The sequence below is a fragment of the Monodon monoceros genome, unplaced genomic scaffold, assembly GCF_005190385.1.
Source record: "Monodon monoceros isolate NGI ecotype Baffin Bay Population unplaced genomic scaffold, NGI_Narwhal_1 Super_Scaffold_21, whole genome shotgun sequence".
NCBI lineage: Eukaryota > Metazoa > Chordata > Mammalia > Artiodactyla > Monodontidae > Monodon > Monodon monoceros.
The window spans coordinates 28,888,476-28,915,821 of NW_021703778.1; the positions used below are offsets into that span (position 1 = coordinate 28,888,476).

The window sequence follows — 27,346 nt, forward strand, 5'->3', positions numbered from 1 at the left end:
TGCTCAAGAATAGGCTACACAGAAAAAGGATATTAATAATCTATTTTTTATACATAGGGAAGTCACCTAGAGTTAAAAATAAACCAGGATGAAAAAAGAAAACATAATTATAACAAGCAGAGGCAGATTATGGTGGTGCACACTGTTTATTGCCTACCCAGCTGCCCACAAGCCCACCCTTCCAAAAACCCAGTCTGTTCTGTTCCATAAGACTCAGGAACTCAGAGAAGGCAAGCCCCTGACGGCCTAGGGACGGTTCGGATTGGAATGGATCGGGACCAGATGAGGACAGTTATGATACCCTCCCAGTCTCCTCTCCAGATGCAGGAATCTGCCCGAGGTGTCCTGGGGAGGCTCCGGCCCCATGACAACACTGCCCGGCAGCTGACCGGTCCTGAGCCTGCCTGCCTGCCAAGGAGCTCTCCTCAGGCAGACAACGAGAGGCTGGAAGGGTGGAGGTCACTGTTCCCAGTCGGCAGCTCCCTGTCACCCCAACATAGGCCGACCCAAGGCACTGGAGAGCCAGCCCACACCCCCCACAGCCCAGACACAGGACGTACAGGGAGCTTCCCAAACCTCAGCAAGTTTTCTCTTCCACTAAGACTCTATCAGGTACGCCATTAGATTGATACTTTTCTAAGAATCTGAAAATTGCTAGAAGATGCTCTTTTACCATTAACACTAGACCAGAGAGAACTGTGGGAAGAGCTGGTGAAAACTGTGACTGCCTTAAAAATGTTAAATAGAAAATGCCCCAAACAAACACTACTAACAAACAGTATTAATGCTCCCAATTTCAACCATCAATTGTTACTTTCTGGTGTCTATGTGAACTCCAGCAAATCAGTGTTGCAAGCAGGAACATTTGTAATACTCACGGATGACCACAAGGTTTAAGTGAAGAACGCAGGCAACGTGCTTAGCCAAGAATCCGGCAAACAGTGGGCGCCAATGACCACCAGCTGCAGGGCCAGTTTATTCTCAGTACTGTTTACACAGACGTTAACAGCACAACATCACTACCTGGGGCGGGGGGACCCCAGCATGTGTGGGTGCAACGAGGCCTTAAAGCCCAAAGTCAGCGGGTCGGGCCAACCCACAGCCCCACCAGCAGCTTATTCACAGCACAACTAATGTCACTCACAGCAGCCACATGAGGAATAGAAGAGAGGGGGCCAGAGACCACAGTTCCTTATAACAAGCTCTAAGATCGTGTGTGTCTAACAAGACACATGCCCCCACCCGGCCGGCTCCACTCGGCTCCCTAACGCCAGGGGTTAGGGGGTGCGTGGGGGGAAAGGGCACAAACCTCGGGCACCTCCTCTCTGCAGGCAGCTCCGCCAGTCCACAGGTGGGTACATTCTGCTCAGAGGACCCAAGAGGAAGGAGGCAGGCGCTAGGCACGTCAACCCACCTGCAGGGAGCTGTGCTGATTAAAAACCCCAGGGCTCCACACTCCCCTGTTACAGTAACTCAGTCACACAATCAGCACCACCAGGTGGAAAAGGCAAAAGCAGGGCGTAAACAGGACAAAGACAGTGCCCAAAGCAGCCTGTGCTCTGCTCTCTCCTCAGACTCCTCTAAGTGCACGACAAGTCTAGAAAGAAACAGGCACAAACTCATAGCAACAGAGACGGAAGACAGTGAGAAGAGGCACCCGGGAAACGCCAGGGTGCAAACACACGGGTGACCACAGGGGACCAACAGGACACAGGGGTGATGGCACCTGAGCGGACACGGGGGTGATTGCAGGTGACTGAGTGGACATGGGGGTACATTTCTAGACTGCCAAGTCCCACCAAATGTCCAACACAATGCTTTTTTAAGAAGACCTAAAAGACAAATCCTAAAGTCTTCCAGAGACAAATATCCAACTACCTATGAAGGACCAAGATTCAAAAGAGCATTATTAGACTTTTAATATCAATCCTGAAAGCTATGAAAAAACAAGTCAGGGACTTCCCTGGTGGCGCAGTGGCTAAGAATCTGCCTGCCAATGCAGGGGACACAGGTTCAATCCCTGGTCTGGGAAAATCCCACATGCTATGGAGCAACTAGGCCCGCATGCCACAACTACTGAGCCCACACGCCACAACTACTGAAGCCCACATACCTAGAGCCCGAGCTCCGTAACAAGAGAAGCCCCTGCTCACCGCAACTAGAGAAAGCCTTTGCGCATCAACAAAGACCCAACACAGCCAAAAATAAATAAATAAATAAATTTATAAGAAATAAAAAATTTTTTAAAAAGAAAAAAAAAAAAAAACAGGTCAGCAGAGCACTACCTTCATTTTCAAAGAAAAGTACTTCCTACATAGAAGACTATACTCAGCCAAACTACCCATCAAGTGTAAAGGTAAAATACATTCTTCAAGCATTTTACAGTCTCAAAATTTTTCCTGTAAGACCCTTTAAGAAGGAAGCTACTGAAAGACAGGCTTCCCTGGAGAAAGAGAAAGAACAGGGTCCAGAAGACAGGAGGTAACAGAGGACAGAGGTGGAGAGAAAGTCCAGGAGGACACAGGAGGTAGACTGCAGGCATCTGTGCTACAGTCCTGGGTACCAACTGTCAGAGGGAGGGGAGGCTTCAGGGAGGGGCCAGAGTGACAGCAAAGGAACACAGACATGCAGGGAATGCCACATTTCAGGCAGATCTGCACGGAACAAGACCAAAATAAAAGGCCACTTTTCCCTTCAGAGGAAGCAAAACTAGGGATTGCAAGTAAGGTACGTGCTTGGGAGTTGTGAACTATATGGATGCAGCCACAAGTAGGTAAAACCTGAACATCCATTTAAATGGAAGTTGAGCCGTAACCATTTCACGATGACAAGGAGCACAGAGGGATGGAGGGAGGAAGCAAGCCAATCTCCTTCTCCTTAATAAGAGTCACTTCCTTGTAGAAAACTCCAAAAATAAGAAATAATAAGATAGACTAGTTTTTTAAATGGAAGAAAAAAGCAAACTCTTTAAAACTGTTAAAAGTGGTCACCTTTTGAAAAGTGAAAATGAGGAGTGAGGAGGGATGAGCAGGAGACTGCTGTGAATTTTTTATACAGGTTGGCTAACACTTTAATTTTTAGGTTGTCTATTTAGCCTGTCACATCCACTGCAGGCAGCAGCAGCCGCCCAGACACAGACCTGGGGGAAGACAGTGGGTCCCAGCTGGAGGGGACGGCAGATGAGGCAGGAGTGTATGTGGGGCGGGGACATTCCATGTGGGAAGGTAGGAGCTGGTTCTCACGCTGAGGCGACAGGGACAGACAAGAGAGCAGGTACCCTAAGAGAAGGAGGAGCCTGGCCACAGCCCTGACAGGACAGCAGGTACTCCCTCCCCCAACAGGACGGAAGACACGCAGAGGAAGTCCGTGGGGGACACGCCTAACCCTGGAGGTGGAGGGCGGACACCACTGCCAAGCCTGTCAGCAGGGGTGAGGGGTGAGTGGGCCGGGGGGCAGCGTGGCACATGGCCTGGAGCCGGGGCGCTGGGAGGAACAGAGACATCTGCCCACCAGTGCCCACAGGAAAAAGCCCCACATCCACACCCACCAGGATCCCAGGGGCTGACACACAAAGCACCTCCGCACCCGAGGCCCCTCCCAATGGAACACAGTTCATGATGCTAGTGCACATGTTCCAGCTCCAAAGTGTGCACAGGTGGCCAGCTTTCTACGCCACCCTTGGGACAACGCTGTTCAGGGAGCTGAGCTGCCCTCCGTGAAGCTCACACAGTCAGAGGCAGAGGCCCGGCCCTCCCTGGGAGAGGACGCCCAGTGGTCCCACTGCTCACCTGACCCCACGTGGCCCGTGTACTTGGCGAGGCTCCGCCCCGTCTCAATGCTCCAGAGCAGAGCCGTGTGATCTGCAAGATTGAAACGAACATGAGTGAGCTGCCGATTTTATGGTCTTTTTAATAAAAGAGGAAATAAAAATTCTAAAACTGAAAAGTTACATCACCACCAGTACCTCGTGCAACTGTGCTCAAACTTCTCTGTGATCCAACTGATTCAAGAGGATAGGAGGCCGGTGACCCATCCGAGGCCACAGAACCAGCAGGGGGAACCTAGAGACCTGAATGCCTAGGCACTGTGCACTGCCGGCACCAGGATGGGGACTTGGGACACAGGGGTCACTTGAGTCAAGGGCTCATTATTTTGTTGAAATATTAAGACTTTTCAGAATATCAAAAGCTATATTCAAATGCAAGTAGCATCCAAATCCAGTTACAAATTATTTGAGATAATACATGCTCTTTGGACCTCTCCTCTCTGGGCAGAGTAATAAAAAGATAAAAAGGAGACTTAATAAGGGAAGCCTGAAACAAAATGCCGATTATCCAAGTGAGATTTCAGAAATATCAGAAAAGGGTCTCTGTATTCTTTTCTTAAACTGTAATTTCCAAAACAATCTGGGGTGCTCACATATGAACACAGTCTTAAACAAAAGAACTTTCTTCATCATTCTAATGACGTTAGCATTTCCTATTTCCACTATAAAAGGTAGGAGCTAGTGAGTAACTTTTCACAGGCTGGCAGTCATTTTCCACAAGTGAGCACATTTTTAATTTTAGGAATTTTTTTCTGAAGGATTATTAGGTTACGCACCTTAACTAGCTCTCAAAAGCATCTCCTCTCCAATGAGGAGAAAGGGGGGGTCTCTCTAACACCACCCTGGGGCTCCTGACGGCGGACTCCTCTACATGCTTAGGTTTCAACGCCACTCGGCCACTTCTGCTTCCAGGGCAGGCCACGGCTGCCAGCAGTGAGGCTGGTGTGGACTCACCGGCAGATGCGGTCCCCAGCACCACAGGCTGCGTCCTCGCCACACTGACGTCCCAGATGCCATCCCTGTGGCCGATGTACTCCTTCACGAGCTGGCACACTGCCCTGGATGTGGTGGTCTTGAAGCTGGAGACGATCTGAAATTGTGATGGTAATTTACTGAGCGAATGTGTTTAAGTTAAAAAAAAATAAGACAGCATATCTTGAAGATGCATAAATCACTGAATAGAAAATTTTAAATGTTACAGCAACACAACATAGGTGCAGCTGGATCTCACATAGCAGGAAGAAAGTCCTTACGAAGGCCTCGGAAGAACCCCACGATCCCCCCACTTCCAATGCTTGCCTACCTGTGTACCTTACACGTCCTCTCCCACAAATCCAAACCATCAGACAAAATATCCAAATTTTCAAAAAAACAAAAAACTTAGGAAGGTATACCCCAAACCCTTAACGCTAATTATTCTTATTACTTGGGAACTTGTGCTTTTTTATTTTTGGTAATTCATACCAACCACATATTATCAAGAGGAAAAGACTCCAAGGCAGGGGAGGAAACAAAAGACAACACTTGTAATAGATGAGGTTACTGAGCATGGGCTCGGCACCGGCCCTGCACTAGGAAAGGGCTGTCGCTCTGCTCCTGTATGACACAAACAGCAAATAATTCTCACTTTCTTTTATAAGTGCACGAGGAAGATGCTAATTAAACACAAAGAGTTTGGTTTCTAAATTGTCTAAGATAAAAGATGGCTTTTCAGCTTTTAATTAAATTAGAATTAAATTAATCAGAATACTGAAACCGTAAAATCAAGTGAAAAAGAAAAATGGGTGGTATTACAGAGCTGTTTTAAACACTGATTTATTAGCAAAGCCCTAAAAATGTATCTAAATTTATTTTTAGTATAAAGGCTTAAAACACAATCCACTGTTCCACCACCTCAGGATGAGCCTTCAAATGATTCCTGATACAGTGAAAGACTAAAACAGATGCACAACGGAGAGACCCACTCTTCCACAAGTTAAATAAACAGGCTCCACTGACTGGGTTTAAATTTAAAAGAAGGGCAGGATACAATATGAGCTTCCAAAAGAAAGAAGGCCTTGCTCAACCTCACACCCTCACCTTCCTCTTCCTTCTGAAAGCTCATATCCCACCCAACCCGGCAACGCGGTCCCTCCACAAGGAAAAGTGCTTTTGTGCCTCTGGTGCCCTTCGGACGCCTTTAGGAGGGGCGGGGGCAAAGCGCACGGTGAGTGGTGGGAAGCTTCCCAGACAGCACTGTTACGAGACACAAACCGCCCCGACTCGACCAGCAGAAACTGGGGTTACGGCCAACACTCGGTCACGGCCAAGACTCGTGCCGACTGCATTTCCAGAGGAGTATGGGGAGAGGGCATGCAGTTGATGATACTGAGCAAACGGTCTCAGGTGCTGCTTCCAGGTGTCCATCATACTCTGACCGCCTATGAACTACTTTAAAAATGTGGACTCAGACACAACTGCAAAGAGGCCCACAAGACAGACTGAATTACTCCCAGGGAACATTTGTGATGGAAAAGCAGAAGGATGCTTCTGAATTATTCTGCACTGAGATACAACTTAAAGTGCTCTAAAAAACCAAAACAGGCTTTTTCACAGCAAAAGATACTTATCTTTATAAAAACCTGTGTGAACAATTTCACAAGTTCCTGTAAAGTGGTTTGCCGGTTAGAATGTGGCGCTGCCCCAACAGGCCTTAGAGCTGAGTCCCAGGCCCCCAGGAAGGGTGGGTCTGCGGGGGAGTGAGAAGCCTTCCCGGCTCCACTATGAGAACTCATGCTGTGGCCAGGGCAGAACACGCCAGATCTCCATGTTCACCTTCACTCTTTAAGATGGGTGCAGAGTGCTATGAAGATGGTTTTTTCTAATCCAGATGAATTTTTAGTTTCTAAAATGACTGGGGCTTTAAATATGTCTAACACATTCTTTTAAAGCAATTATTGTACATATTTTTACCTTTGCCCAATTCTTAAGTTTTACTACTCATGGTAAGGGGTAACTCTATATAATTCTTTCTTCCTCTACTTCAGAAATGATCACAGGGAATTCCCTGGTGGCAGAGTGGTTAAGAATCCGCCTGCCAATGCAGGGGACATGGGTTCGATCCCTGGTCCGGGAAGATCCCACCTGCCACAGAGCAACTAAGCCTGTGTGCCACAACTACTGAGCCTGTGCTCTAGAGCCTGTGAGCCACAACTACTGAGCCCGCATGCTGCAACTACTGAAGCCTGCACACCTAGAGCCCGTGCTCCTCAACAAGAGAAGCCTCCACAATAAGAAGCCCGAGCACCACAACGAAGACCCAACACAGCCAAAAATAAATAAAATTGAAAAAAAAAAAAGGAATGATCACAAAGTTTTGGAATTCTAAGACCATACACTGTATACATAAACTGGAATAAACAATATAATTCAAAACAATATAACAAGAAGTTAGATAAGGAAGAACATAACCCCACCTGACATTTTAAAGAAGTAGTTTAATGTTAATTTATTAAAAACTGCAAAACTAAGTGTAAGCTAGATAATACAGAATAAAAAAATTTTAATTAGCCACTTACACTCTAGAGTAATCAAAGGAAACACAAAAAGTCAGCAATATTCAGATTTTTAAACAACAAAAAATTACCAAAGACTTTCAAATAAGCAGAAATAGCATAAGACTGAAGCTGCTCCTTGAATTGCAGTTCATCTCACTGTAGATATCATAATAAGTAACTTTAAGCTGAAGAGAGCAAATTGGAAAAGTAAAAAGCTAACATTAACTATAGCCTTCACAGCAGACTCACCACAAATTTCAACTTTTTTCTAAGGTTTAGCAAAAGTAATGTACACTCATTAAGGTTAGGTAATTAATTTATCTTTTGTTTATTCCAAATACTCCAAAGTGGTGATGCACACAAAATTACCTCAAAATATTACCTCATAACAGTACTCCCCCATAGATAAATTAATTCCCAAATAATTAAATCTTTGCCACTTTAAGCAGGTCAGAAGAAGATAATTTTTAAAAAAGCAAAATATGACAAATATCTCTATTTGCCTTGGACACAGACCTTCACTTCTTGATCATACTTAGAAAATTAAAGAAGCGGTGAACTAAAATGTAACTATAGCTCAGAACGTAAGTTCCACTGCTTTATACCCATTTATTAGCTTCTCCAAATTCAGAATCTCCATATCAAGCCAAATAACAATACAAAATGTACTTTCCCACAAAAAAAGCCACACTAACACATAATGTATCAACCGCAGTAACAAAGGTAACGTCCAGGTGTCTATGCACTGTGGCCACTTAACATCAACAATACTCCTTTTAAAAATTAGGTTTCTCTCTATTGCACATTATGTGCACACCCTACATACACGTGACAGGCTGAGAGCCACACGTACCTTGCTGGTGGAGGCCTTGTAGGTGGTCTTCAGTTTCTGAGAAAGCTGGCTGGTACTGTGACTGGCTGCAGAGACATAGAACCAACCGTCAAGACAATCACACAACCAAAGCACCATGAATGTCAGAGCTGGGACAGGGAGACAGCTCGCCCCACCTTCTGTTCCACACAGGAGGACAATGCAAGCCAGGGGCATGGGACACGGGGCTTCCCGAAACCTCCTCTTCCTTCTACACCCACACCCAAATTACATTATTCCAAGTCCTGATGACTGCAGAAAGGAAGTGAGTCCTGTCCTCCACTAAATTCCAAACTCCCTCCGAGCGTAATGTGTAGGGCGAGCCCTGTGGGAAGGCAGCCTTACCTTTGGTTTTGAGCTGGCCCTTACTCAGCTCTGCCCCATCAATTGCTTGTCCTTCGGCAGCTAAACGGTCATTAAGAGTCTCGATTTCTCTGCGCACTGAAAAGTAAAACATGTACTTTTGATGTATATTCACCAAATCCAAAAGTGAACACATAAAAATGTTATACATTAGTACTGTCTAAACAAACACAGGAATGATACCCCAGTAAACAAGGTCACATTTACAGAGTTCCAAAAAACTCAAGACATCATTCCAAAATTAAAAAGCCCACCACACTTCCCACACCAGAAAGACCTTGTGCTATCAGGTCCTCAAGCAGGGCTCTTGGATTTCAACATAGTTCGTGTCCTTTGTACTTTATTCAATGCACTTAAAAATGTTATTCTGACACTGTCCAAAACTCAATGAAACACTTACAGTCTAGCTGAGAACACTGAAATTGGGGGAAAAAACATACAATAACAAAACCTAACTATTGTTGCCTGGCACCACAGAGCACAGTGAGGATTATATACCTCAAAGATTAAAAATTCAAGGGGGGGAAAAAGAATTAACATTTGGGAGCTCCCTGGCGGTCCAGTGGTTAGGGCTCGGCGCTCTCACTCTCAGGGCCCAGTTCAATCCCTGGTCAGGGAACTGAGATCCCATGAGCCGCGCATGCAGCCAGCACTTGGGCTCTGCGCCTGCCACCACCCAGGCTGCCCACGGTGTGCTGAGGCTACAGGGAGGGCGGGGAGGGTGGTGTGGAAGGAAGGCCGAGGGCAAAAGGCTCAGAACAGATCCAGCCTGAGCATTTGGACATGTTCACAGGCAGCAGGAAGCCACCAAAACCATTAAGCAACTGACAGTGTAAACTCCAAGTACCTCCAGCATTAGTCGTTTGTAACCCTATAGTTTTTCTTGAACAAACTGCATCAACTCATAAAACATAAGACCTTAGATCACAATGGAAATTCAGTAATACCTGGGTTGCTACAACTCTGATAACAAACCCTTAAAATCAGATGCAATACACGGTACCTAATTTTTATTTGACAAAAAGTTGGAATAATTACTCACTCTGTAAATTTTCAAGGTGGACTTATAAGAGAATCCAATATTAAAACATTAAATTTTCCAACAGCAAAGTTTAAATGACACAGGATTACACTGTCTTCACCACTGATCCACACCAATTACTTCCAGAGTGAAAAATATTTTAACAATGCAAATGCTATTTATTAGTATTCAATTTTTGGAAACAACTTAAAAAACATGAAAATCCTGATTATGGTTACATTTGCATAATATAAATTTTATAAACACAAGCTCTATAAAAATAACAAAAACCGGACTTTCCTGGTGGCACAGTGGTTAAGAATCCGCCTGTCAATGCACAGCACACGGGTACGAGCCCTGGTCCGGGAAGATCTCACATGTCACGGAGCAACTAAGCCCGTACACCACAACTACTGAGCCTGCACTCTAGAGCCCGCGAGCCACAACTACTGAGCCTGCGTGCCACAACTACTGAAGCCCACAAGCCTAGAGCCTGTGCTCCGCAGCAAGAGAAGCCACTGCAATGAGAAGCCCGCGCACAACGAAGAGTAGCAACTAGAAAAAGCCTACACACAGCAACGAAGACCCAACGCAGCCAAAAATAAATAAATAAATTTTAAAAAATTATTTAAAAATAATAACAAAAACTGAAGATAATGGAACAGTGAGAGGGTAAAGGAGGACAGGTTCATTTCCCAACGCTTGACAGTGAAGCATGAATGCATGTGGCCTAAGGCTGACATGGCTAAAATAGAAGATTATTTCAATTTACAAAAATTATCATGACCAAGAAGCCAAGGCAGCCCACAGACGGACCCTGCCTTTCTGACCTCTGCTTTCTTAATTGTGGCCGCGGATGCCTGGCTACCAGCTCCAGAGACACATGGAGAAAATTCCCCGTCCCTCCTCTTAGGATTTGATGATCTGGCTGCCAGGACAGGACGACATGCAGGAGAAAGGAAGGACAGCTGCGTGGGGAAAATCATTCCCAGGGAAAAGCAATTAGAAAAACCTTTCATCAAAAACTGCTATGGGGCTTCCCTGGTGGCACAGTGGTTGAGAGTCTGCCTGCCGATGCAGGGGACACGGGTTCGTGCCCCGGTCTGGGAAGATCCCACATGCCGCGGAGCGGCTGGGCCCATGAGCCATGGCCGCTGAGCCTGCGCGTCCGGAGCCTGTGCTCCGCAATGGGAGAGGCCACAACAGTGAGAGGCCCGCGTACCGCAAAACAAACAAACAAACAAAAAAAACTGCTATGGTGAATGACACAGGTAATGGATCAGTCGTGCCAGGGACTTCCCAACCTGCCCAACTCTAAACTAGCATCCGGGCAGCATCCCTGGATTCAGAGAAAGTGTAAGTCTCTGTATCAAAATCACTGCTTAAGTGTTAAGGCTGGAAAGTTGGAAAGTATGTCCTTAAAACTTAACAGACATTTAAAAAAAGAGGATAAAGTCCAAAACAAAACAAAAATTATCGTGAGAGGGACTAAAAGCAAAATATGCAGAAAATGTTTTCCTTTGCAGTGTGGGATGGGCCTATAGGCAGGGGGTAAAGGTAGATCTTTCCTTCTTACACTGCTTGACTCTGTAAGCAAATGAATGCATTGTTTCTAAAATTTTTTTTAAAAATCTAAAGCCAAGCTAATTAAAAATTCTTTTGATTTACCTTTAATAAGTCAAACAGATAATACATTTTAGGAAATTCTCTAAACACAGTATATTTTAAAGAAATGAATCAATGTTTTCTTAATTTACAGTATACTTTGTGTAGGGAAAGTTATAAGATGCATTCGTTCTTCATAAAATCATAATTCAGATTGCCAGGTGTGGTCAGCAGAATACTGCCTACCCCAAAGATAACCTGTGAACACATGACATGGTGGCAAAGGAGCCCTGCAGGTGTGACTGAGGTGAAGGACCTCTGATGGGAGATGATGCTGTGTGGCCCAGGCGGCCCATCCTTCCCACGTGTCCCTAGGAGTAAGTCAGAGATGGACAATGAGGACTCTGCCTGCCACTGATGGCTTTGAAGATAAAGAGGAAGGAAGGCCATCCAGCCAAGGACAGGGGGAATGCCAGCAAGATGGGGGCCTCTGTCTTCACACCACAGGGAACTGAGATCGCAACCCAAACCAGCAGGAGACACACTCCTCCTCATGCTCCAGAAGGAGCACAGCTCTGCCAACACCCTGACTTGAGTGTGCAGAGCAGGCAGATAATAAACGTGTGCCATCCTGAGCCCCTAAAGTTTGTCAAAGCGGAACAGAAAAGGAATACAAAGGTGAATGTCTACCCACAAATTAAACTCTCAAATATTTGTATGGAGAAGTGAAAAGTTATAAAAGTATTTAAAATAAGAGAGATACTCACATTCTAAGTTTTCAATATAAAGGTTTTCAAATTCTCTTTCTATTTGACCAAACAGTTCCAAAAGAGTACTGCGAACCGAGGAAGGCAGTTTAGAATCCTGCAGAAAAAGAAGATTCTGCTTAAAAGGAACGAATGAGTGAACGAGAAACTCTGACACCAAGCACCAGTGTAATTTTTCCAAAGTGAATTATTTAAACTCTTATTTTACATCTTTACGTATTTTATTTCTTATACATAAACACTCAAAGAACTTAAAGTTTCTAATTTCTACAGATGAAACTAAAATCAAATTGTATAAATGGTTACCCAGGATGGCATGAGATTTAAGACCAAGCATGTCTTCAAACATGTAACTTCCTTACACAAGGAAAGAAACAAGCATACCTTATTCAAAAACTCCCAAATTTGTAGAAAATGAAGTTATAAAAAGCCTTTAAGCTCTAGCATATGGTATTATAAATTAATTTTAATAAGCTGTTTACTAATAGAAGATGTACCTTACAGTCCTCATGTTCACTGTGCTTCAAGCAAAATAAACTGGATCATTTCCTGTAACTCTACTCAATACCTAGAAGATTGTTATAAGGAGGGAAAAGAACCCTCAGCTGTAAGAGCAAAACGTGTATCGGCTAAATGAAAACACCCACGTGGAAGCTCCCAGGCCTTCGCAGGTGCTCTGCCCACCACCAGCACCCTGCCCCCACCGGGCGGGAAGTCAAAGGAAGCAGCAGCAGCAGCTTCCTGGGCCCGGTGTCCTAAGCACCAACTGTGTTCTCAGGCACTCACTTTCCAGGCACTGCTGGTACTGACAGAGGCTATGTTCCACTCCAACCTCCTGAGGGTGTGGCCTAGACAATATTTTGTATGTGCCCCACCCTACCACTTAAGAGTTATTTTCAAACAAAATTCTTAAAAGATATTTCTAAAATAATGTTTCAATGGTTAACTGATGCCAATGTAATTTTCCAAGTGAGTTTTCAAATTTATGTGCAGCATAAACTTTTTGATGTTTAATGAGTTGCAAATACAAAAATAAGACATAATGTTTATTAAATCCTTTCTCAGATTAACTTCTTAGGAAGACAGGAATTTTAGGCAAAATGATCTGTAATGATACCAACATTTAGCAACATGTTTTGAAATAATCACAGAACATGAACATCAACTTTACAAGCTACTTAAAGATATGTGACACCACTTGTTTAAAAATTCAATCTGGGAGAATTGGTGATAAGCCTCTCTCAACAACCCTCTAAAATACCAATGAAAATCATGGGAAAAAAAGCCTCTCTCAACCCCCCCTCTAAAATACCAATGAAAATCATGAAAAAAAAAAAAAAGAAATGACATCTTAAAATAACAATGAATGCAAAATAAACCATCACAATTAACGTCTGACACCCTGTCCACCTGCCTGTGGCCTCCCCCTGCCCGTTCTCCCGCACCCCTCACCACTTAGCCCTCCTCGAGGGGCAGGGGCAGCACCGGTTGAGAGCCTTGCTGGCCCCTCCCAAGGCCAATCTCCTCTTCCATGTATCAATTCCTACTCACCTACCCTCACAGTATTTAATGTTAAGGTCATTATTCAGCAACTGAAACCTTTACTTCGAATGGTAAATGCAGCTTCATGTAAGATGTAATTGTAAAGGGAGACAATGTCAGCATTAACTTCACTTGATAAAATAAAGACAATCAAGAAGGAGACGTGCAGTGAAAGGGGAACTTCTCGACCAGAGGCAAGCGGAGCACAGCCCAGCTCTGCAGTTGCCCCCAAGTGAGAGGTGCTGAACTTCTAGTATCATTTGAGAAAACTCATGACACAAAAGCTAGGATTCAGTAAAGTTCTAAAAGAATCTGTGTTTTGTCACAGCCGACGTGAAAGAGGAGGCAGGAGGCCCCTTTCCCGGCCTCAGTTGATGCTTCCCGGTGTAGACACGGGCCTCCCACCTCTGAGCCAAGCACCAGTGCCTCAAATGCTTCCGACTCGTGAATCCAAGACACAAAATTCCCGTAAAGATTCCCCAAGAACTGACAGCTTGACTGCAACCCTGTCTAGGGTAATGACCTATGGCTCCACTCAGATGCCCTGATCATTGGCCTCTCGCACCCGAGGTCTGCCCCTCGCCTACCATGCCAAGTGCCCATGCCCAACGCCGTCACCGCCGTCCTGCTGCCACGGAACTGGGCAGAGCACCCCCACCAGCCCACAAGGGAGCTCCTCGTCCACCAGCAGGCACCACCCGCCTGCAGAGTTCTGAACGACCCTCATAAAGGGTTACCCCGAGATGCAACTACCTGCTGGCTCTACATCACAACGGGGACAGCGCAGAAGGCCCTGAGAACATGGTGTTACCAACAGAAGATGCCAGCAGAGACGGCTGTGGAATTGTCACTGCTTGAAATTTAAGTAAATCTAACAACTTAAAAGTATCTTAGACTACCTGCACTATCCAAGGGGGTAGCCAACAGACACATTTGACTAAATTTAAAAGTAAGTTAATTACAATTTTTTGAATTCCTCAGTCCCACTAGCCACATGTGGCTCTTGGTTCCCATATGGATAGCACAGATCTGCAACATTCCATCACAGAAGTTCCACTGCACAGCTCTGATTCAAACATTCCTTATGAGAAGAGATCAGAACACAGACACCCACAGAGGGGCGACCTTGTGAGAAGGGAGAAGATGGCATCCACACCCAGGAGAGAGGCCTCAGGAGGACCAACTTGCCCACACCTGGACCTCCAGCTTTCTGCCTCCAGGACAGGGAGTAAGCAGTGTCTGCAGTTTAAGCTCCCAGTCTGCAATGCTTTGCTACGGCCATCCGAGCTCACAAAAAACATCAAAGCCATTTTGGAGGCTCCTTAAATCTATGATTTTATTTCCAAATTTAAGTTAAAATGCAACCATTTCATTTATTCATCCAGTCAACACATAAGAGGACATTAAGTGAACGTTCACCACGTGCCAGAAAAGGCGGTGCTAGGTTCCAAGCACACACAGCTGCCTCCTAGAAACACATCCTCCACATCCCGGCTTGCTTCTAACAAAGTCAATATGCAAATGAGCCAGTTTCTCAGATTTAAGCCGTATTTTCCTTTAACATTATGGCTGATGAATTAGTTCTAATTGCAAAAGAATGATTATAAATTTATATGTATTTATTTTTTTTACGTATATACTTACGCCTATGTAAAGATACAGCAGATGTAGCTATAATTTATTTTATCATAACATGTATTTTATTTAGGCTTCACGACAATGTTCTTTTAAAAATCTAACATTTTCTTCATCATAAAGGAACTAGGAAAAGTAAAAGCAAACTTATCAACAAAATATTAGATCATTTAATAAAAGGTGGTACCAAATTATCAGAAAGACATAATGTAATAAACAGCAGATAACACACTCAACTATAGCAAACACAGGATAAAGCCAAGAAAAGTTACTGAAACATCAGATTCCAAAAACTCTGCAGAGAACAGAAAGAGATCATTATACCTGATTCTCTTCTCTTCTGGAGACTCTGAGACAGAAAACCTAACTACACTGTCAATTCACCTGTACAAAGAATAAAAACTAGTCCAAACTGTCACACCCACATTTTTTATTAAGTACTGTAAACACATTAACCTGGAAACCGAATTCTGTCTCTGTGTAAGCTGTTGACAGCAGTTTTAACTGGTTTATGAAGGAGGCTGTGTGTTTTGGTAACCCACACTTTTTCTCTACTTTGGAGACCTGCATATATTTGGCTATGTTTGAAACACTGCAAACATGATCCACATCTTCACCAGACACTCACTTGTCCCTCTAACATGTCTCTCGGCAGGCCAGTCCTCTCCTGCTCTGAGCTGTTAGTTCTTCGTATGGAAAGGCTGTGAGATTTGCGTTTCTGTTTTGCTTGGCGAGCAGTTGAACAACTCCCGCTTTCTGTGGGCATTACTTCTGAAAGGTGATATCCTGGTCACTCCTGCAAGAAGCTAAACAGGAGCAGGAAAAACAAGTACTTTATTTCTGACACAGCAAACTGAAATGAAGGAAAAATAGATGATTACTTTTCATTGCAAATTTCCTTACTATGTTAACATTTATTATGTAAGTTAGAATGTGATAAATTATCATGTTTTAAGATAGAGACCACAGCCTTTATTAAAGAGGTAACTTTTTATCAAACTTCATTAACATCCTTTAAAAAACAATCAAACAGCAAAGAAGGGCTTAAAATAACAACTCTCCCTTAGCCCACTCTCAGCAGACTCAGCCTACTCCCCAGAGGGAACCAATCCTAATTGAATTTTCCAGGCTACAGATTCTAGAGCAATGCCCTCCAAGAGAAATCCAATGCAAGCCACACATGTAATCATAAATTTTCTAGTAGCCACATTAAAAAAAAGAACAAGTGAAATTCTAATGATCTAACCCAATATGTTTAAAATAATATCATTTTAGTCAACATAAAAAACGCAAACGGGGTATTTCAGTTCGTAAGCTCCCCGTTTTCCTTCATACTCACAATGCCTCTTGCTTGGAACCAGCCATGTTCCCAGTACACCTGTGGTCAGGGCCGCCGTTACACAGCATACCTGCACGGCATTCCAATATCCACATAATGCAAACATTTTCCTTTACCCATTTTGGACATTATCTACTCATTTCCTGCTATTATCAATTCCTCCTCCCAATATAATCACATCACTGTTAGCTAATTATTTTTTTTTTTTTCCACTGAGCCATGTCTTAGTTGTAGCACGCGGGATCTGTCTTGCCACGTGCAGGATCTTTAGTTGCAGCATGTGGGATCTAGTTCCCTGACCAAGGAACGAACCCAGGCCCCCTGCATTGGGAGTGCAGAGTCTTAGCCACTGGACCAAAAGGGAAGTCCCAGCTAATATGATTCTAAGAAATATATTTACACATGAGATTTTCCTTCTTCAACTGCACATTTACGTCTTGGACATTACCTGCTCATTTTTTGCTCTTATTGGTCCCTCCTTCTCCCAATCTGTCTATTTTAGTGCATGTAATTTAAGTATGTACTTATGTTTCTTCCTTCTTCAACTACTGACAGCATCTTTGGGTCCTCACTCTGTAAGGTGTAGAGCATCCCACCTTTTCTGAAGCCCACCCCACAGCCATACATCCCCCAACTTTGCTGTCGTAGAACGTTATACAAATGCCAAGCACAGAGTATGTGCCCTCTGGAGATTCTGAGCTTAGCACTCACAGGACCCGTCCCCTTGCCATGTGAGCCAACAGCCACCTCCTTTTGATTGCTGGTGCTGTTCCAGTGTGGATGGAGTACAGCTGTCTTAACCGTGCAGCTACTGCAAAAAATTCTGGTGCTTTCCAGTTTCTTACTATTGTAAATAAAGCTACTATGACAATAATATGCAGGCTTTTGTGTGAACTTAAGTTTCTACTTCTTTTGGATGAAGGCCCAAGAGTGAGACTGCTGTATGTTTAAAGAAAAAAAACTAAAGATTTTTAAAAATCTTTATTGAGATATAATTCACACAAACTCCACTCTCCCAAAACTTTTAAATTTTGATGAAGTCCAATTGATCAATTATTTTTCTTCTAAGAATCATAATTTTAGAGTCATGCCTAAGAACTTTTGACCAGTCCTAAATCCCAAAGTTTTTCTATGTTTTCTTCTTAAAATTTTAGTTTTATAGGTTACATCTAAATTTATGAGCTATTTTTGGGCTGATATTTTTATAAGATGTGAAGTTTAGATCAAGGTTTTTTGGGTTTTGGTTTTGCTTTTTTCTGGTGATATCCAATTATTCTAGCGCCATATGCTGAAGACTATCCATCCTACACTAAATTGAGAAAGTTTGGCATCTTGATCGAAAATCAATTGGCTTTATTCCTATGGGATTATTTCTTGGTTCCCTATTCTGTTCCGTTGTTCTGTGCTGTCTTGAAATTAGTGATTCCTATCCCTTACAACTTTTTCAAAATGTCTTAGCTATTCCAGTTCCTTTGCCCTTCCATATAAATTTAGAATAATCTTGTCCATATCTACAAAAATCCTGATAGGATTTTGATAGGAATTGTGTTTAATCCGTTTACCAATTTGGAGAGAATTGGCATCTTTATTATGTTGAGACTTCCAATCTATGAACACGGTATATAGGTTTTAGATCATCTTTGATTTCTTTCCTCAGTTTTGTAGTTTTCCCATAAAATGTCTACACATACATTCTAAAATTACCCTGAAGATTATACTTTTATTTTTGAGCAATTTTAAATGACACTGTATTTTTATTTCCATCTCCACATGTTAATTGCTGGTATACAAAAATACAATTGATTTTTGTGTACTGAGCTTGTATCCTACGTTCTTGTTGAGCTCATTTATTAGTTCGAGATTTTTTTGTAGATTATTTGGCATTTCCTCTGTAGACTATTATGTCATGTAAAAAAAGAACAGTTTACTTCTTCCTTTCTGATCTGTATGCCTTTATTTCCTTTTCTTATCTTATTGATCTGGCTAGAAATTCCAGTACTCTGTTGAATTAGAAAGTGATAGCAAACGCCCTTGCATTATTCTGATCTCAAGGTAAAAATATTCAGTTTTCACCATTAAGTATGATGCTAGCTGTAGGTTTTGGGTAAATATTGTTTTATCAAATTGAGAAAGTCCCCCTCTATTATTCATGTTTTGAGAGTTTCATAAGTGTTAAATTTTGTCATGTTTTTTCTGCATCATTTAATATGATCACATGGCTTTTTTTTAAGGTCAATTACACTGATGATTTTCAACTACTGATCTAACCTTGCATCCATGGAATAAATCCCACTTGGGCATAATGCGTAATTCATTGTTTGTTCTCTCATTTTGTTTCTTTCTTCTGCCTTCTTGTAGGTTATTTGAACATTTTTTAGAATTTCATTTTGACTTATCTAGTTTTTGAGTTTCTCTCTTTCATATAATTTTTCTTAGTGGCTGCTCTAGATTTTCATTAACTCTTTACAACTTATCACAGTCTGCTGATCATCAACTTCTACCAGTTCATGGTAAAGTGTAGAAGCCTTACTTCCTCTGTGTCCCTTTGCCCTCCCCATTTATAACACAATCATCTTTAGTATTTCCTCTATACACACTAAGAACCACATCAGACGGCTATGGTTCAACCTTCAAACCTAATTTCAGATAAGGAAGTCTACTGAATTTACCAATTTATTTTTTCTTTCCATTGTTTGTTCTTCCTTCCTGGTGCTCCCACATGATTTCCTTTCTGTTTAGAGAATTTCCTCTACCTATTATTTTAGGGTAGGTCTGCTGGTGACAAATCATTTGAAGGATGTTTTCACTTGATAGAGAATTCTAAGTTGATAGTTCTTTTCCTTCAGCACTTGAAAAATGTGCTACTTCCTTCTGGCCTCTGTAGTTTGTGATGAGAAATCCACTATAGGTAAAGGAACATTTCTCTCTCTCGCTGCTTTTTCATCTTTGGTTTCAGAAGCTTGACTATGATGTGTCTCAGCATAGATTTCTTTGAGTTTATCTTGCCTGGATTTCACTAAACTTTTTCAATCTGTAAGTTTATGGCTTGCCAAATTTGGGAGATACTCAACCAGTATTTCTTCAAACATATTTTCAGCCTGTCTTTCTCCTCTCTTTCTGGGACTCTGATGATAAGAAAGATAGGTCTCTTGTTAAAGTCTCACAGGTCCCTGGGGTTCTGTTTACTTTTTTCCAGTCTATTTTCTCTCTATTGTTCAGATTGGGTAATTTCTATTGTTTTATCTTCAAGTTCACTGATTCTTTTCCTCTGTCCTCTCCAATCTGCTGTTGGAAGAATGCAAAGGACAGGAAAAGAATCAGTGAACTGATTCCACAAGCTCATTTACTGTACTTCTCAGTTCTAAAATTTCCATTTGTTTCTTCTTTATATCCTATATTTTCTTCCTGAGATTTTCTATTTTTCATTTGCCTCAAGTGTTAGTATTTCCTCACTGAAAAACTTTTATGATGGCTGCTTTAAAATACTTGTCACTTAAGCTTCAATATTGTGGGCACTGCTATCAGGCGTGGGATCTGGTTTCAGTCTTCTATTACAGCAGGCCTCTTCTGACATTGCCCCAGCAGGCAAACAAGGGTGCGGTCTTGTTTCTGCCAGGTGGATGTAGAAGGTGGAGATGGAAGTGAGGGCTTCCCACTCAGCTTCCACTCATCTGGGTGGAAGTACTCCTCGTTAATGCCAGGCGGTGTTAGAGTTCAGCCTCTCCCTTGGCCTCTACTCGTATCAGAGGCACTGAACCAGGGGTGCTTTGTTACTGTGCCCTACACGGCCTCATTACCACGGGTGATGGTAAAACTCCTGAATCTCTACTAAGTTTCTTCTGAGGCCATCCCAACAGGAAGAAGGAGGGTGTTCTTTGTTACCACCCAACAGAGATGAAAATCCCAGCTCCGTACTGATACCACCAAGCACAGAGTGTTGTCTCAATACAGACTGTCAGGGGTAAAAGTCTAGATTCCCCACCCTGCCTTTGATAGTAAGGGTGAGACAGGGGCTACAATGTTTTCTAAACATGTCCTGTCTGGCAGGCTGTCTCTTTCCTGGTCTTCTGGCTTTTCTTGGGGCTTGTCTGAGCCCTTTGGTGTTGCTGGGTTGCTGGTTTCTCCAGGCCCAAGGCCGGGATGTATGGGGCAAAAAGAAAACCCAGGAAACTCAGCCCTGCATCATTTCTCAGGTCCCCATACATCTAGCCAGTCTACTTTCTTCTCTCCACTTTTCAGTCTCATATTTCTTCTGTATTTAATGCCCAGTGTTTTTAGCTGTACTTGGAGGAATAGGAAAAGTACATCTACTACAAAGGCAGAGATCTTTTGAGTCTCAAATTAGACATGTATAGGCCTTGGTTTAAAATGGCAACAGAAAAGTAAGTCTTGTTTCACAACCCACTAAAAACATTCAAATTGGTCAATTCTGTGTGTTTAGGTTTAAAAATCTGAAATCCATTAATCTATTAAAATTATCACTTACTTTTTGTAGCATTATATAGACAAAATTTAACTCTCAAATCTTTTTTTTAAAAGGACACTTAAAAAAGGTTGCTTTTTTATCTCTAAAATTCTCATTAAAAAAAAAAATCTTCCATTCCCCTCACTTTTTTGGATATTCAATTTGTCAAAGCAGGTCACAAGGCCAACCCAAACTCAAGTAGAGGGCTGAGCCCACCTCTTGATGGGAGAATGAGAAAGAATTTGTGTAATCCATCACACCTTATTTCACTCACTAGTTTTGGTTATACACTGAATAACATTCTGCTTCCCTAAAAAATAACAGTGACTGGAACTAAATAGTTTTGCACTTCAGATATTTAGTAGAATAACATGGATATAAATAACCCAATTAAGTTAAACACCCACTCAGAATAAAATCCATAGAAGAGCCCAATGGTTAAGAACATGAGTTTGGGAGTCATACAAACCTAAGTCCCCCCCACCCCACACCCCAACCCCTCAAAGGGTTGGCTCTTTTCCATCATGAAGCCTCAGCTTGACCGTTACTTCCTCAAAATGGCCTCCCTTGACAAGCGCTAGTCACAGCACTTCATGATCCTCACCACGCTTGTACTTAGATCTTATTTATAGTTTGCTCACTTAATGAATGTCTCCCCCGCTACACCATCAACACAATGAGGACGGGGACACAGTTAACTGGGGCCACTACTGTATTTGTTAAGCTTGACATAAACACATCCTCAAATATTTGTTGAATGTATACATGAATAGAAATGGATGAATGCTACATCTACCACTGACGGGCTGTGTAACCTTGGTCTAGTTACTTAACCACCTTCCTAAGGCTTAACTGTGTCATCTTTAAAGGAGGAATTATTTCATTAAGTCCCTCATCAATAGTCCTCTCATCTGTAGATGAGCTAGGTACTGGGAATGTTGTGGTGAAAGAACAGGCTTGGTCCCTACCCTCAGGTTACTTAGAGTTGAGGTGGAAGACAGACATTAAACACACAATCTCATAACTTATTACAGAAGCCATAAATTGTGATGAGTGCTTCGAAAGACATATGCAAATATTATGAGGCCAGCTATTAGCTAAAGAGTTACAAAGGTCATTCTGACAAACTGGCATCTAAATCAAGACTGAAGAATTCCTAAGAGTTAACCATGTGGAAAACAGAAAAGGGAGTAAATATTTTAAGGACAGGAACAGCATGTGCAAATGTCCTGAGCCAGGAACGAAACTAGTTTATCAGAGATATTAAAAAATAAATACTATAGCTACAACACAGCAAACAATGGAGAGAATGGTGCAAGATAAGTGGAGAGACAGGCTTAGAGTCTGTTCTTTCGTGTTTATAGTTTATCGTAAAATAAAAAGGAAGCTACTTACAAGTTTTTAAGCAAATAAGCAACACTAGATTGGCTGCTATGTGAAAAATACATGGAAAGATAAGATGACCATGAATGAAGCCAGTTAGGAAGTTACTGAAACAGTCTAGGCAATAAATGACGATAGTTAAGATTAGAGGCAGATGAATGGACTGGATGGGGGGGTGCTGGGGGTGGGAAGAGAGAGGTATCAAGGATAGCCCTTGTTTCTGAGGCAAGAGGTAGGTGAAACGGAGATCAGATTACTGAGATGAGGCAGCAGATATGGAGAAGAAACCAAGACCTAATACTGAATATATTATGTTTTGGCAATGTCTTTGAATATCTAACATAGAAGGAAGCAAGAGGTGTACGGGTCTAGAGATGAAAAGAGAACTAGGCAGCATGTATAAATCTGGGAGAGGTCTACACAGACAGTAAAGATGGTCAGTTTGACTCCATCATGCCTCCAGGTCCAATGCCTTACCATTATTACGCTTCTTCGCAAGAAGGGAAAAAAAGGTTATATTACTGGTAGATACAGACAACAAAAAATAAAACTATCAGTCCCTTACATGATATATGGAAAAATTAATTTCGATTAATTTTTGACAGAACAAAATGACAACGAATCTTTTTCATGAAATTTATCTGAAAAATCTGAGCTATAGAAATTAGAGATAGTTGAAACAAAGGTATAAAGAAAAACTCACAATGGCAGAATCTGTGGTTGGTAGAATTTTATATACACAAAAAAAGATACTGATATTTAATTTGAAATATTTGAATATAACAAATTTATGTTATTAAGCAACTCCTATGATCCCAGTGAAGAATATTCCAGTAATTTTTTAAGGGAAACATTTAGAGACTATTTAAGTGCGCCATATACAAAAGGTGACCAAGAAATCAAACTGATTTAAAGGAATCTTATCCAGAAATTATATTCTTCGTAAAAAAAGGTCGATATAATTCTCTTTTTCAGTGATTATACATATTAAATTACTAACTTCATAAAGCATCTCAGTTGTCAAGATTTTCAACACAGAGATTTATCATAGTCACCTCGCAGTTTATAAGTTATGTTTTTTATAGGAACAAACATATCAACACCCTGTGAAAGCTCAAGAAAAAAGGATGCTATCTTTAGACATTTCAATCAAGGAACAAACATATTAACACCCCGTGAAAGCTCAAGAAAAAAAGAGACTACCTTTAGACATTTCAATCAAGCAAATAAAGGAGCAAAGAGCTTCTCTTTCCTCCCTTAAGAACTTCATCAGTAGCAAGTTTATGCATCTGGTAAGCATAAACTGGGAAGTTAATGCATTCCCAAGATTCTACAAATTGGTGATAGGAACTGTGAAAATTGCAGTATCAACCCTCCTTTCACCTCAACAATTGTTTCCCTTAAGTATCACATCACCGGCATTTCCAGCCTCTGTATCTTCAGTAGGAAATAAGCAGTCTTCTTCACAACTAACTTAAAATCCTCACCTTCTGCCTGTCCCTAAGCCTTTAACTCCTCCCTCAACCCCATGAACCACATGGTGTTGTTCTGGGCTTTGCCTGCTTTTGTTGGTCACTTCACAAAATAGTCAATACACTGGTCATCTTTTCCCATTGATCAATTTCCAACCAAACACATACATCTCAAACAATTATAAATCTGGAAGAGGTTTTGGTTCCCCAAAACCTGGCCTCAAATGATTTTTTTCATACTGATTTTCTCTCTTAGTAACTTTCTAAACTGTGAAGTCATATGTCAATATGGGTTCATAATGCCTATGCCACACACTGTGTTATTAACATTCAAAGATTATCTGGCTAATTCAATTTCTGTCTCTTCCTGTAATTTCTTCAGCTAAACTTTACCTAATTTCTAATTCTTCCAAAATTAGATCTGTAGGTTTCTCTAGTTCTTCTAACATCTTTTAAATTTCTTTTTTTTTCTGTTAATCTATCACAATCTTTTTCCTGAAACTTTTTAAAAATTTTACTCTTGCCTCTTCATTCACATCCTCCATCTTGTTCCCCACAGTCTTCACTGGTCCCACCACCACTTCCTTCCTTCCTTCCACAGCTCACCCTGGTGGAGAACAAGCCCTTAGCCCAGGAAGGGACGTATCTACCGTGTTCACCTCAGTCCACGGGTCAGTGTTAGCATAAATCTTATTTAAATGTCTGATAACACGTTGAGGGGTTTTGCAGGATGACATTATGGAGAATGGAGCAGGTTGCAGGTGTTTGTAAAAAGAATACTGAAGTGATGTAGCGTGGAACCTAAGCTAGACAAGAAGGGAAATACAGACAAAAGAAATGATGGAGAGATACTGATGGGTTGGGAAGTCTGTGGTGAGGCTCAAATGGATCAGTAACTACAGAGTCACTAATACTCACAACACCTCTGTGAGGTACAGTTCCCGAGTACTTAACAGACTAAACACTTAGTCAATTGGCCATGGAGCTGTGAAAAGAAAACTTCTTCACACAGGTGAGTAAGCTGCTTTAACCACTATGCACTGTTTCACCTCAATACAAACTAAAACAGAAGCCCGAAATTCCAAGATAACCATCTTTCTTCAAAACAGTCATACTAACCCTGTATCACAGGGCATATGACCACTTTAAACAGAAGGTTTATGTGACTAAAAGGTCCTACTGGTTTTTTAAACACATTCAAAAAAGTATAAATAGTCCCCTCCAAAAATCCCACCTCCCTATCCTATCGGTCAAACAAATGAATTTAATATAAACTCTCCTTCTGTCCAACTCATTTGTCCTTGCTATATACTGCCACGTGCCTATTACCCCCACCTACAAAACATTACTCACAATTCCATATCCAGTGGAATTTTTAAACACTTTTCTTTTAGCAAGAGAAAAACACCTGCCTGAATAGTAAATGTCATGAACGTTAATCATGTGTACAAAATGGTTAAAGGATATAATTTGCATATGGCACTTAAAAATACAAAACGTGGCTGGACTTCCACAAAAAGGTCGGTAGAGTTTTTCATAGCATTTCATTGTGTAAGCACCGTTACTGAATTCCTGGAGGCAAACACCAAACTCAACTGCTGAGCGACATCAACCAGAGGCAGCCCCGCAGTCCACCCTCGGTCAACCCGGGTAAGGTGTCCTATCGTTGACCCAGTCGAAGGCACGAAACACACGCTCACCAGCTCTGGACGTGAGACGGGACTGGGGACATGTATAACCGGAAAACAACCAAGACTGTTTAAAGACCTTAATTGTTAAGGTCCTCGAATCGCGGACGAAATACGTAACTGTGAAATCTTCTTAGTAAAACCAGGACTAGGGAATTCAGAGGGCTGTCGGTACCCCTGGGGGAAGGGGCTGGGGTGTCAGCTCAAGGCCAGGACACAACAGGTGCGCGCGGCTGTCCAGAGCTCTGAGGAGAAAGGACACTCGCCGATGCCTCCGTGCGAGCACTCTGCAGGACGCAAGGCTGCACACGGACCCGCGGCAACTCCTGCCCAAGGTCGCGGCGCCCCTCCCGCGGCCCCACACCCGCTAAGGGGCCCACGGCCCCCGGGCTCCTGCGCGCTTGCGGACGGAAGACTCCCGGGCACCTCGAAGGACCCGCCTCACAGGCCGCTCTGGGCGAGGGGCGCGCGTTCCAACCACGTCAAGACCCGGCCGGGCTCGGGGTCGGAGGGGGACGCGGTCCAGGTCGGGGCGCGGGTTCGGGGGAGACGCGGTCCGGGTTCGGGGGCGCGGGGTCCGAGGGCACTAGGCCGCCGGCCCCCACAGGCACGCCCCGCCCGGCGCGAGGCCGCTGCCACACACAGAGGGGCGGCCCGTCCCGGGCTGAAGATGGCAGGCCGGCACTCACCTGTCACGCCGCCGCCGAGCCCGCCACCGCGCAGTGCCAGCCGTGCCGTGCGCTGCCGCCCGTGGGTTCCCAGCCACGCGGCGCCGGGGACGGACGCAGACGCACAGCTCTAAGACCCGGCAGCCCGACGCCCCACACTTCCGGCGCCGGAAGTCGCGGCTCCCCCTCAGCCCCGCGCCGGCAATCCACTACACGCAGGCGCCGCAGGAAGTCCCGCCTCCGCCCCAAGCTAGTACCGCCGGAAATCCAGCCCCGCGAAGGAAGTCCCGCGCGCCGCCAGTGCGGTCAGGGGGTCCTAAGGGGGTCGCGGAGGTGGTGGAGCCGCGGTGTTGTTGTTCGACCCTGAGACCGCCGGGGCCTCGACCCGCGAGGTCGGCGACCATCTGGAGACGCCGCGAAGGGCCGGGAGGTGGGGCGGGGGCGCTGAGGGCCCGCGGGTACTCACGGCGGTGGGTTACTGCGGGCGCCCGGGTCTGGCGCAGGTCGGCGTCCATCGGGACCCACGTCGGGCATGTGGGAACGGCTGCTCCCAGTCAGAACCGCCGGGTGTGCCGGGAGCCGTTTCCCGGGGCGTCGGGAGCGAGGTGGCTGCGCGCGGAGCCTGGCGGATCTGCGGAGGGTGACTCACCCACTGCAGCCGCCTGTCTGAAATGTGTGTTAGCCATTGGCTGCAGAGAGGAAACAAAGGCAGCCTCTCGCCGCGGAAGGTGGGACCTGATGGCCTTCTTGTCCTTGTCCAGGTTGGAAAAATTACAGGGTGCGCAGAAGGCCTCGACTCTACGAACAACCAGCTGGGCGTTTAAAGCCTTAAGTAAAGACGAAATCAGACGTGGGAGCATTTTTCTTTTAAACAGTAAAGGTCATCATTCGGAGTCAAGAAGCACTAGTATGATTGCTGCACAAGGAACAAACTTGACGTTTTTTGGGATCCAAATAACCAAGAAGTTTGTAGAATAAAACCTGAAGCTACTTCAGCATTGAGTATAATAAGGCTTATTACTAAAATCAATTATATAAGGTGTGGGACTTCCCTGGTGCTGCAGTGGTTAAGAATCTACCTGCCAATGCAGGGGACAAACCCATGTTCCACAGCTACGGAGCCCTCGGGCCTAGAGCCTGTGCTCTGCAGTAAGAGAAGCCACTC

At 43.5% G+C, this 27,346-nt stretch overlaps 1 protein-coding gene across 3 annotated transcripts in view; it reads right to left on the minus strand.

The window, feature by feature from the left end:
- The window catches only part of WDR37 (WD repeat domain 37), a 59,310-nt gene extending 32,351 nt beyond the window's left edge, over window positions 1-26,959 (minus strand). For 2 of the 3 annotated variants that reach the window (XM_029237391.1, XM_029237389.1), the window contains exons 1-7: window positions 26,203-26,360; window positions 15,795-15,972; window positions 11,990-12,086; window positions 8,579-8,674; window positions 8,216-8,280; window positions 4,781-4,916; window positions 3,789-3,860 (exon numbers count right to left, since the gene is read on the minus strand). In XM_029237391.1, coding sequence (XP_029093224.1) covers window positions 3,789-3,860; window positions 4,781-4,916; window positions 8,216-8,280; window positions 8,579-8,674; window positions 11,990-12,086; window positions 15,795-15,932 — 604 coding nt within the window. In that variant the 5' untranslated portion in view covers window positions 15,933-15,972; window positions 26,203-26,360. Of the gene's footprint in view, window positions 1-3,788; window positions 3,861-4,780; window positions 4,917-8,215; window positions 8,281-8,578; window positions 8,675-11,989; window positions 12,087-15,794; window positions 15,973-26,202; window positions 26,361-26,647 lie in introns of those variants that run through there. The other variant, XM_029237390.1, reaches the window with a different exon arrangement.
- Window positions 26,960-27,346: the final 387 nt, after the last annotated feature.